At 39.4% G+C, this 13,103-nt stretch overlaps 2 protein-coding genes across 17 annotated transcripts in view; one reads left to right on the forward strand and one right to left on the reverse strand.

Annotated features, from left to right (window-relative positions):
• LOC100749771 (neurobeachin) overlaps positions 1–13,103 on the reverse strand; it is a 418,748-nt gene that overhangs the window by 37,567 nt on the left and 368,078 nt on the right. The window lies entirely within an intron of this gene.
• Positions 54–2,313, forward strand: LOC100750010 (protein mab-21). The gene has a single exon (XM_003491255.4). The coding sequence runs from the start codon at positions 485–487 to the stop codon at positions 1,580–1,582; it is 1,098 nt and encodes a 365-aa protein (XP_003491303.1). The 5' UTR covers positions 54–484; the 3' UTR covers positions 1,583–2,313.

Here is a 13,103-nt window from a genome sequence, read left to right on the forward strand (position 1 = left end):
TCACGGGATTGGTCGAACCGCGCGGTATAAGGCGTAGCCTGTCGGAGGGACCACCTAGGCCACCGCACGTCTTCGTACGACTCGAAGAGCGGGTGGCGCGGAGGAGGTGAACGACAGCGCAGTCGACTATCTGCTCCGGCACGGAGTCGCTCGTACACCTTTTCCTCTCGCTGCTCGTTCGTGTCTCCGCCGCAAGGACCGGCGTCCTTAAGCGACGCGACGCGCGAGGAACATCGTCATTTTTTTTCAAGAACCAACGGGGTCAATTCTCGATTCGTTTCTCAGGTATCGAGTAGTTGGACTTGAAACGCAAAGCTAGTGAGATAGGAGGAAGACGGAGGAGCAAATGGAAAGGGAGCGAAGAAGAACTTTCGATTAAAATCGCAAGAAAATTCATCGTTTGGAAAGTTTTGAGGCAGAATGCGGTAAAAGAAAATAGCAACCGCGACAGAGAAGCCTTCGAAGGCTTCAGGCCGCCGCAGCGATGCTGTTGCCGGCTGATATGCTGTCGGCCCAATCCAAGATGGTGTACCAAATCAACAAGTACTTCGGAGAACGCGTGATGACTAGAAAGAGTCAGGTGATGAAGACGATTCAAGAAGTGTGTCGCGTGGTTCAAGACGTTCTGAAGGAAGTCGAGGTACAGGAGCCGAGGTTCATCTCCTCTTTGACCGACTACAATGGTCGCTTCGACGGTCTGGACGTGATATCTCCGACGGAATTCGAGATCGTGATCTACCTAAATCAAATGGGGGTACTGAATTTCGTAGACGATGGAACATTGCCGGGATGCGCGGTGTTGAAGCTCAGCGACGGTCGAAAGCGATCCATGTCCCTCTGGGTGGAGTTCATCACCGCGTCCGGCTACCTGTCCGCCCGGAAAATCCGTTCGAGATTTCAAACTCTGGTAGCACAGGCTTGTGATAAGTGTGCCTACAGGGACTCGGTAAAAATGATAGCAGATACAACAGAAGTGAAACTTCGAATCAGAGAGCGGTACGTGGTACAAATTACGCCAGCGTTCAAATGCGCTGGTCTGTGGCCCAGGTCAGCTTCTCACTGGCCCATCGCACATATACCTTGGCCACATCCTAATATCGTGGCTGAAGTGAAGACAGAAGGCTTCGACATGTTGTCGAAGGAGTGCATTGGTTTGCAAGGGAAACAGTCCGCTATGGAGGGCGACGCCTGGGCGTTATCGTTCATAGACGCGGAGAATCGTTTGCTTCAGGGTGGCAGTAGAAAGCGTTGTTTAAGCATTTTGAAAACTCTCAGGGACAGACATCTCGATCTACCTGGGAACCCGGTTACCAGCTATCATATGAAAACCTTATTATTGTACGAGTGCGAGAAACACCCGCACGAAGCAGAATGGGACGAAACGTGCATAGCAGATCGAATTAATGGCATTCTTTTGCAACTGATCTCCTGTCTGCAGTGTCGCAGATGCCCACATTATTTTTTGCCAAACTTGGATCTATTTAAGGGCAAGTCGCCTAGTGGTTTAGAGAACGCGGCGAAGCAAGTGTGGAGACTCACCAGGGAACTATTAACAAATAGTCGAGCTCTGGAAAAGCTGTAGCGAAGAAAAATTCTGATGTGTATGGATCACCAAGAGCGAGGGAGTATTTGCTATTTCGAGCTCTATGAATTAATCAAAGGAGCGATCGAATGAAACGCTGAGATCAAAGAAGATCGTTTTCCATTCAGCGATCTTATATATTGGAAACGCGAGTTGAAATGGAAACCTAAACTTCTGGACACCGCCGGAAGAATTTTCAAGAAGCTGCTCGGCCATTATAGAGAGTTTGAATCTCGTTTGCAAGTTGCGCTGTGTGTGCTCGAAAGAGAAAATACGCGTGTGTGATTTTGTGATTCACGAAGCCCGAGGACGATCGAACCAGTGCCATAAATACGCCGAGAGTCTCCGTTTTAGTTTCGAGTCGCCGCGCCGACGGCAGCTATGTTGAATTACGATACTCGAACGATACCTAACTCTTAACCGGTGTTACTCGATTTGTTGCTCCATTCCGTTGTTATATCGTTTCGTTTTAATTAAAATATGTTAAAGGCACCGTCGAACATTCGAGGAAGAAACAAGTGATTCGACGTAAATCTAAAATTATTTATGATTATAAATGAAGTTACGAATGAAAAATTACGGCAGAGTCATCGGTTACGGGTTATGCTTAATTTCCTTCTCTGATCGAACTGTCCCTTTTCTCCTGTCATTATGTACATACTATTTGAAAGATATTTATTGAAAGTGTACACGAGGTATGTGAAATACAATGCTATTTATATGGAACCGTATCCAAAGTCGTCATTTTCGTCTGTCAAGAGCAGAACACCCACTCCTTACCTACTCGAAATTTACACGGGAATCGAACTCGCGTAAATATTCTTTGGACGTATCATTAAATGGTTCGCGTACGTTAATGTCGTTGGTTAGCTCTCGTAAATTTTGTTTTCGCGCTTTTTCACCGCCGGAGAAACGAAACTTAAAATTAAATAGAATCTCTCGTCGTTCGATTCAGCTGCTGTTCAGTGGATATTTCGATAAAGTATTCAGGCAAGTGTATTTTTTTTTGTGTTTAGTCTTCGCTTTAAACAGATTGCTGTCGCCACAGCAATCTTCCATTTGTCTTTACTATATAAAATTGAATAGAAATAAAGTTTGCAGTGAGAGAAAAGAAGCTTCTAGTCGTGATGATATAGATTATAAACGTGAGTTACTACTTCTCACGTTATTGCCAGTGTCGTATCATTGTTCTTGTTTTTTCCTGCCCGGTTTTGTTTGCTGATAGGCAAATTGCACCTTAACAGGACGGGGGACTCATTCGTTATTTATATAACCGGGTTATACTAGTTTCTGAACTTATACACAGTTAACCATGTTTGTCATCAGGCACGAAAACTACACTTGTTACATGTAATTTTTATTAGTTCTGTGAATAACGAATTTTGTTCTGTGAAAGAAATGTTGCATTGAAATTCTTTGGGGATTATGTAACGTCCCAGCTATGGTTCTTGATAAATTTTAAAAGCTACATTAAGATGAAGAGGAAAAATGGAACTAATACTAAAAGCTAATACTAAAATTTGAAACTCCATAGAAAAGTACCATATTTTAATTGTTACAGAGTGCCTAATATTCGAACTGAGAGATTCAATTAAGTGATATGTTTCACTGATTTAATATCTTGAAAGTATTTTTTTGTATCGTGAAATCTGAAATTCTCACAAAATACATTCTTCTGTACGAGTAGAGAATATGTTAAACTATGTAAAAATTTTCACTATGAAATTTTTACATTATCACTTATGATAAAACTAGAAATAAAACTAACTATTCGAATAGTCTTGCATATGACACATATGCAATGTACATACATATATATATATATGCATAATAAGCAAAAATGATGAAAACGAACGAAAAAAATGTTATCTATTAGCCAATTACCGTCCTGTTATTTTACATTATGTTTTTCCTAATTTTCGTTCGTGTCAATTACAAGAAGATATAGGGATGAGTATGCAACGACACTTTAAATACAACCTGTTCGTTAGCTTAGTAATCGTCGGATTAGCAAAAATTAGGATCGTAGAATGTACGAAGCGGATGTACGCGTGTAATCGATTTGCGGATGCGAACGTCCGCGTGAGTGATGTGAAGCAGCGGAAAACTGGCAACAATTCAAACAAAAATCGCTAATATCCGTGTTTACAGTGCGTGCAACAAGAAAATTTCAAATAGTCGTTTGTTACGCGTTTAATTTATACGTTCGCAAAATCCACCATAAACTGTAAGCGTCCGTAAATGTAAACGTCCAATAGAATCATATCGGTTATCGATCAAGAAATAGTCACAGTCATAGTATATTAATTAATATTTCTGTCTAATATGCAAACAGACCTGATTAATCATGGCTTGCGACTGTTACATAAGTGTTCGCCGAGTTCCGAATAAAATAAGTAAAATTAGAGCAAAACCGCGTCCATGTTTTGAAATTATCGTTGTATTTAGTCAAGTTACTCGTTGATTCGTTTCCATATTATTTTCGAGTTGTTTATAAAAATCTAAACGTGACCACTAGCTATTGAGAATGGGAAATTGCTTTAATTTGTTCTAGTCTTATATTAAATTAGTTTCATAGTGGATGCTTAGGGTAATTAGAAGAGAATTAAGTGATTTTTTCGTTGAAAACCATTTTTCACGTTGGAAGTGCATGGTATGAATATTACGTCGCACTTTCTTAATTACCAATTTATAATATCATAAACATTTTTTAGGTATATTATATGCTATTAGTAGACTTTTATGCGTTTTAGAATGCGAACTAGACAGTTTCTCTTTAACTTTCTATTTTCCGAAAGAAATTTTTTTCTTGTACAAATATAGAAATAGAAAATATTTATCGCGTGTTAGATTTTCATGAAAAATTCGCGTGTCGTTGGTCTTTAGTTCAACGCTAATCTCGCGATCGGCAGCATTCTAGTCGACTAACGAACGAATAGAACGCGATTGTTCGAAGAATAAGCAACCATGCGACGATTTCGTCAATCTCTAAGCATGATACGAGAAGAAAATGATGAAATAGAAATGGAAAATACATAATTTAAATTAAGGACGAAAACAAGCGACGCACGCGACAATATTAACAAGCTCCTTTGCCAAATTTACAATTTCGTAGCGTGAACATTATCGCCGGTCCGTGGTTGCGTTCGTGGATTAAATATTAAGCAGTCATGCGTGCGACAAATTACCACGGTGAATAAATTTACATATTTATCTAGTTAATACCACGACTTTCAGTAGAAGGAAAACAAAAGTTGACTGGTAAGTTCGTCGAAAAAGCCTTCAGTGAACAACGAAGAAACTCTATAAGCATACCACAATTCGAGTGCAATTCTATTAATAAATCTTTTCCGATCTAAAAAAAAAAAAATACGTTAGATCACCGTTAAGGAATTTTTCGATTTTCCCCCGAAAGAAAAAAGAAATGTATTTTCTGAACTCATGTTATGTCTGGATTGTGCAGAATTATTGAATGCAGATGCAGAATACAAAATTATTTTGGTTTTTGAAATTCAATGTATGCAAGATTCAGTTTATCGAGCGGGAAATAGTATTGACACGATGATTTAAATCGTATACCTATTGAAATTCAAATTGTTCAAATTATTCCAAATTAACTCAAATCTAATTCATCAGAAGATATTATCGTATTTTTCGAATCCTCTTAAGATCGTAGATATTTCTTTCGTAAGAAGTTATATGTATATATTCTTCTCCATCGTATCTCGTGAAGAATGTTAAGATGTATTTGACTATTTTTACGACCCAACAAATGATTTAAAAATAAAGTGACCCAGGCCAAACAACGTTTTCTACCGCATCCCAATCGTATTAATACTTTCTTTCTTTTAATATAATATAATATAATCTTTTATCCCTTCTCTACGATCGAGTGTCTTCAAGTACCTCCTACGTACCTCCCCCACAAGACTCCAGAACACGCGTCCTCCTTTTCGAAGCCAGTTTCTCGCGGTGAGTAAAGCACATTACGAAATTCGGCGTACTCGCCAAGAAGGAAGCGGGGAAAAAATTATGGCCGCGAAGCCGTCGAAATTATCAAAGTGGCGAGAATCGCGGAGGAACGATGAGGTCCCCACGTAAAAAGGAAAAGAAAAAAAAACAGAAAAAATGAAAGAAAAAGTAAAAGGAAGGGAAGAGGAAAGATCCAGACACGGTATGCTAATGAAGCCAGCCGTTTTCCTTGTTTTTGCCGCGATGTGCTTTGCGAAGCCCGCAACAGATTCGACGCGTCGAGCCGCCTCTCACGGTCCACGATGGGCGATCTCGAGATCGATCTTAGCCGTGGACCCCCGTGAAAACACTGTCTCAAGATCCGCGGAAACGGGTTTCTTGATTGGCGGTATCGATCCTTAAAGATAATCGAAGAGAAACTGAGACAAGACAACATGTGGTGGATGAACGTCTGCTTCTTTTCTTGGGATGGACGTTCACGAGTCATCCTCTTTATTTCTCTCTCGTTCGCTCGAAGAATTTTTGAAACGAAAAGAGACTACAATTAAAAGCAAATTTGAATTACGAAAGCTTACACGAATGTCACAATATTAGAATCGAACGATGTTTTACGGTATTAATTCATCTTAATTCTTTGGAATTTGAGTTGCATTCTACATGTTATATCTTAGTTTAAGTGGTGCGAACTGGTTCGTGTATAGTAAACTACTTTCAAAAGCTGTTTGTAGTTGTACGCGCAGTAATGTTCTCGTTTTCCTTATCTAGGTATAGAATACCGTGTTCTAATATGCTACCTAATTTTTATCTAGGCGAAACACTTCGATACTCAGGAAATCGTTAACAAATTCTACAGTGGCGATTATTTACTGACAATCTATTTGTCTACCTGTTTTTCTTTTTTTTATCAATGTTGATAAAGTCCAAGCAATCATGACACTAAAAATAGGAGTCGTCCATTTTTAACAACGTGCGATTTAAACGTTATATGCATGTGTATCTATGTTCTTAGTTTTCTTGTTATTATTGTATGCATTTATTTTAACCTTTTATTATTACAGTTTTAACGAGCCATCCGTTTCAGCTAGTTATTAATTCTTATCTTTCCCATCAAAATTGAAAATTATAATATACTATAATTTACTTGTTTTACAAACAAGGAAACATCCAGTTACAGAGGGTTAAGGGAAAGTAGGGATAAAAAGAAGTTAATAAGAGATTTTTTTGCTGATCATCGGCTAATTACATACTTGGCCATTTTGTAATCTTAGGTAAATTGCAAATAAGCTCGCCATATATAACTAGAATGCCAATTGCAGGAACACGGGCAGTATATGTTGGCAATAATTTATCCATCCATTTTCTCTGCGCAAATCGAGGATACGCATTAGCGCTATCATGATCGTTTCCACCAAATCGCACTCCACTAAACTTTTATTTATCTACATTGGAAGGAACTAGTCGATAATACCTGCGCATTCAAGGAAAAATATGCAACTCGATATTTTCTTACTTAAAACGTTCTGCTTAATATTCTTTTACTTTTCAAATAATGTTGAAATATTTCAAGTTACTCTTTCTTTTAGTTTATAAGGAAAGCCACAATTATACAAGCTGTTACGAGATAATTACTGAATATTCTAAACTAATCGAAGGAAAACGAGAAAGTGGGAAATCGTTAGTTTCTTTTTTTTTCACTTCTGAGATGGTAGATAGGACATCTTAACTAAGAGCAAGATTATAATACAGGTTTTCAAAGTCAACGGAACAGAAAAAAATGAACGAAACAACTCGCGAACGCGAGGAAACTCTATCCAGGAAATATCTTTTTAATGTAAAAGAGAAAAGAGACAGAAGAGAATATATACGGGACACAAAGAAGAAGCAGAGCACAGAGGAACAGAAAACACAAGAAGAAGAGCGTAGGCAGAGAGGCCGCGGTCGCGGCTCGTCCTCCGGTTCTTCGCGGCTGGTCCACACGGCTGCCGAGACCTCCACCGCTATAAAACGCTCAGATAAAGCCGCGATGTTTATATGCGTGGATCGCAGCGAGAGGAGTGCCGTGTAGAAGGAAAGATATACCTGCCCGCGTGCGGCCGCCGACCAAATAATAAGACAAAAGCCGGGGGTGGACGACGCGGAGGAACAAGTAAAGGGCCAGGACTCGCGAATCCAGGGACCGACCGACAAGGACGGAGGAACGAACAAGGAGGGAAGGAAGCCAAGAGAAGAAAGCGGTGTTCGATATTATTCGAATAAATTTTCGTTTGAACGAAGAACAGAATTTTATAAAATAAGATATCCATTATTTGTTCATTCAATTTCTTATTTATTTGATGCTTGTTTTTTTCATTCAATGTAATTATTTTTCGATTCATTTCGGAGAGAATGTTTGGATTCGTCGCTAACGCTAAAAAATGCTTTTCTCTGACGTACTAATCAGTGTTTTACTTTACGAAGTAGGAAATTATAAAAACAAACGAGGATAGAGCTAACATTGAGAAATTTTGAGAAAGTCAAAACACGCGTCCAACATACGGGAGTATCGGAGACAGCAAACTGATCGAAAGGGTGCGACGGGTGCGCGAACAGAAAAGAAGATAACCAGACAGGAATGCACGGATGAATACGCCACATTGCAGAGGCTGTAGGTAGAGCTATGCTTATCTTAGAGGCTCTGGCTCTCATTAAACTGCCTCTCTCCGCTTCATCGACAGCTTCGATCGATCGTACGGATCGCAGCCAACCTGCCATGTACGTCAATCTTCGTGCATATGTGCTGACGTTCGTTGACGAGTGTGTGTGGGCGTAAAAAGAAGATCGACAGGCTGATCATTCAAAGGACATGCGTCAGTTTCGTTATCGTGCTTAAAATTTTGTTAACCCTCAATTGGATCGCAAGGCGCCGATAAGAATTTAGGTTAAATTATATACTTAGTTGTTTTACGCGATAAAAGTCATCATAATATTTATCGCTAACTATTGTAAAATGTAGGACACAGATTAAAATTAGGTATCCTATACTTAAAACTTTTTACCTCTGCAAATAAACCATCAGAACAAAAATCTATTTCGCCAACATACTATATCGATGATTATAGAAAAAGCGAAAGGCACTTTCCGAAAAGCGGTCCAATGTTCCAAGATCAAAATGATCGTAGACTTATAAATTATCATGAACTTTTAAATTTCAACATTTTCGACCATAGTAACCGCAGCAACAAATGGCATTCGATCGACGAAACGGCAGATTCCGTGAAAAGGGATCCAGAAAATATTTTTCAGATCGGTGGCATAATTATTTCAACGGGACCCGTCCATTCATTTCATTGTCCAACATGTCGCATCCTCGACATCCCCGAGTTTTATTGGCGGTCCCGGGAACGCGGTCGTGCTCCCTCGCGCGCTCGCACACACGTTTCACCCCTTTTCGGCCCTGCCGGCCAAAGAGGAGAAAAAGAGAAGAGACAAGGGCCTTACCTACCGATCGGTAACGCGATACCCCACGAACGATTCCTTTTTCTCCTGTGATGCACGCGCGTAAGACCGAGCAGCGACACGCTGAGACCGCTCGAGCCTTCGAGCCGGCAAAACGAGATTGTAAAAATAACGCGGGTGTCCCCGCTCGCACCCCCGTTCCCATGTCGCGGCTTCAAATCATGTCGAAAACAGGGGGAAAATATAGGCTTTGAAATTCGAAACTTTTTTAGAGTGCACTGTTTCAGAGGGGGAATATAAGTACGATGGGGCGGATGCAGGATTGCAGATGAATCAGGTTTTGCAGGTTCTATATTGCGCGTTGATAAATATTCGCTAATTTTTGGGAATTTTTGTTTGCAAATACGTTTACCATACGAATCGACGTCTATATATTGATTGTTGTTAGACTGCGGATATTTATGCCATAAAGTTCGGTGTTTATAAAGTTAATTAAAGAAATGGCGTGAAGGCAGACGTAACATGTGCTATACTATTCATATTTTTACACGTTCTAGTGATTCGTATTAGAATGCTGACGTTTTAATAAGGAACACGATAGTTGTACTTGAAAATTCAAAGATGCTCGATGAATTAACTTGCCTGATCGTGCGCATGAAATCGTATTTTGTATTTCCTAGATCGTTTCATTAGCTATTCCATGGAATTATATGTATAGCGTATAGCGACTCTGTGTGATTTTAAACGAAAATGGTTGAACCCAAAGTCAAAGACACAGAATTTATGCAGTTCTTAATCTTGTGCAGTCTGGTGGTTTCGTTCCAACTGAGTATAAAAGGCGGCCGTCTAAGCCGATTGGCTGTTGGAAATAGAGGGATACTACTTTTATGTAGGCTAATTAGTAAGATGGAGGATACTTGGAGTGAAAAGATTAATCACAGCGTAGTGTGACATAAAGCTGCGAGTGAAAGAAAAAATTACGAGCCAATAGATAGATAGAATTTTTACATACAGAAGGATAATCACGCAAAAAGCTGATTTGTTATTGAAATTCATGAAGCTGAACAAATTCCGGGAACGCAATTGAAAAACGTGCATATCCGTGTTTTGTAAGAAGTGTCTGGTCGTTTTACTATGAAAGACAGCCATTGCAACATGCAACCATGTCAACTGTATATTCAATAGAATAAATGTACCTATTCGTATACGTTGTAGCGTAATTTATTTCTTTTCAATGCAAATGCAGGCTGGTTTTGATTCTTATTCATTTATTACGTTAGTTAAGCGGCGTAGTAAATGTATCTTCTCAACGTAAGTTATTGAAATAGTTTTATTCTGAGAATGTTTTCGAATATGCATTATACAAATACTGGACCCTACTTGATATTTACGTACTTACATGTACTTCTAAGATAGCGAGATTTTAATAGCAATCGATATTAATATTAGCTAGCTTCTTTGGTACTAGATGTTTGAAAGAATCGACGTCACGGTAGCGTAGCTGGTTCTGATAAAACTGGAATGTCGAAATATATACTGTCATCGTGGCTCTCGTAGAAACCACTTTTCTTCAATGGTAATATAGAGATATAGATATCATCAACGAATTACCATCTAAACAAGAATTTCTGTTACTTGTTTTAACACTAAGCTACATAATGGGCACTAAAAACTTTGAACGTTATATAATAATTTAAAGCGAAAACTATAAATTGGTTTTCATCGTAATAGTTTGAAACTTACACTGTCACAAAAAACAAAAAAAAAAAAACAAATTTAGCTTTTAATACACTATTGGCCGACTATTTTATGCAAAAACTAACAATTTATGTTGCTGAATGTCGTTAATTGCCAGATGGGAGGATAAGCACGAGTAGTAGTAGTAAATAATAAAAACTTCGCTTTATAAATTAATTTCTTTTTTCTCACCTTAAAAGAATAAAAGCTATAGAACATTCTGATCAATAACGGAAGGAGATCATTAAAACTCCCTCAAAATAGGAAAACATTTCTCTCAAGCGACACTTCCTTGGTCACATGTGCGCTTTCGCCAACATGTTAGCCGACCCACTACTCGAGACCACTTACCAGCGACATTATCCTACGAACCGTCACAGCTTTATGAGCAAAACCACTTAGTGTATCGCTGGCGCAAGAGGTTGGGGTCATCGCATGCGTATGAAACATTGATGAAGTCGAGGTCGGGGTGATACGCTGCGTCTTGGACTCATGAAAATATTGTGTCACGCGAAATCCTTCGAACCGGATCGACCACGAACTGTGGTCTCTGATCGAACAAAAAGCTGCTGCAGCAATATTAATAGCGACCTTCGTTGAGGGATCATTGTCACGCAATGTCTACTCTACGAGATCAACGAGATGCTCATCTCCTATCTAACGTTTTTACGTTTATTCCTCTACCAGTTCTAGCAGACACTCCGACAAAAAGATCTCGAAGAGAATTTCTATAATGCCATTGCGAATCTACGTTCTTATTGCCACGATATCTACGTTCAATTTATCTTCTTTGTGCTTTGTAAAAATGGGATTTCCTAATAAGCGAATTGTGGATCTATATAGAATTTCATATTTTTATTAATATAACTAAAGACATGAAACCTATACAAAGACTTATTTCATCCGTTACATATTACAATTTTGTAACTTGTACTTCAATTTTGAAGATTCTTTTTTATTTTTATAAACCACGCGCATCTTCTATATTTTTGCACGTTCAAAGTTCTTATAAATTCATAACAATCCGTAATCTATTAATAAGCATATTTCAAGTATCGCATACCCGCCGCCATATGTAAGTACATGCCTGATGTTTAAAAAAAGTCCTACTTTAATAGTCGCCACAGTCTCAGTTGCCACGCTGTTCAGAGTCGAAGGATTTATCTCAGATGTTTAAGCGGTCGATATGAATACGACCGTAAATGGACTGACTAAACGTGTATCAATACTTAATAAGGTAACCAGTTAGGTAATCTTTCGTTTATGAAGTCCGTGAACGAGTTGTTATCACCTTAGCGAACGATCGAGTCGCGATTTGGGTATCGTTCAACAAGTCCAACAGGTCCATTCGACCGGTTAAATATACTGGAGCACAAAGTATCTACAATTAATGTTGTCCTTACGATACCAGCACCGGATAGTCCGCATCATTTCGACTTATTTGCAAGTTCCACCAAAAGCAACTCCCGAATGCTTTTCGACAATCTCGTCCGAGATAATCGGAAGATTCTTGGGTCTTTTAGTTTTTTGCCACGCACCGGCAGATGCGAAATTAACGGGCGACTTTTTAATAAGAAACGAGAAGCACGAGAAAGGGAGGCTGGTTTTACGGCACAGATAACGACAGGCCGAGTGGGTGAGAAAAGTGTCACGGGCATCCGGTGATCTGGCTAATGTTCGGCTCCGCCGCTGAGCAGACGGCTCCCTTTGTTCTCGCCGCGTCTAAACACCGCTCCTTGCTGATGCGCTGCTCCTCCTACGCGTCCACTGTGAGACGTATTAGGCTGAATGCGTTGAAAACGCACCCCGATAAATCACAGCACCGATCTTCCGGCCAGCGACGCTCGCTTCGCGTCGAGAGTGTAACTACCCTCTTAAATCGTCGACGTAGCGCGACTGAGAGCTTTTAAGTGACGGAAGCCTCGTATTCACACATTCATGTGTTATAAAAAAGAATAAAATAGGAGGGAAGAAGCTGTAAGTAGATACTTGTGAAAGAGTCTTTAATTAAAACTCGAACATATGCTGGGTGAAAATGTTCTATCTCAGTCTTCTGGACGACGAGAATTTTGATACTCGTATTGTGGAAAGAAACGTTTATCGATGGAGTTTCTTACGTAACTTTTAACATCTTTTACTAAAAATCTGGGATAATGTAGCTGATAAACATTACCTTTGCAAGTATAGGTTTCAATCCTACTTTTTTCTAAACTTTTGTAGGGGCAGAATGTGAGTTTATTTTAAAAGCTCCTAAAATCTAGAAAGTAAAGTATTGCAGACAAAGAGACGACAGAATGTAGATGAAGTGAAATTTTTTAATTAAAAATTGGTCGTGTGATCGCCGAAGAACGTTTGGGGGGGGGGGGGGGTGTTTAAA

Source organism: Bombus impatiens, unplaced genomic scaffold (assembly GCF_000188095.3).
Source record: "Bombus impatiens unplaced genomic scaffold, BIMP_2.2 scf_0543, whole genome shotgun sequence".
In the NCBI taxonomy this organism is placed as follows: domain Eukaryota; kingdom Metazoa; phylum Arthropoda; class Insecta; order Hymenoptera; family Apidae; genus Bombus; species Bombus impatiens.

Excerpts from the sequence above, each read along its gene's own strand:
- LOC100750010 (XM_003491255.4), top strand. The coding sequence starts at position 485 with ATGCTGTTGCCGGCTGATATGCTGTCGGCCCAATCCAAGATGGTGTAC.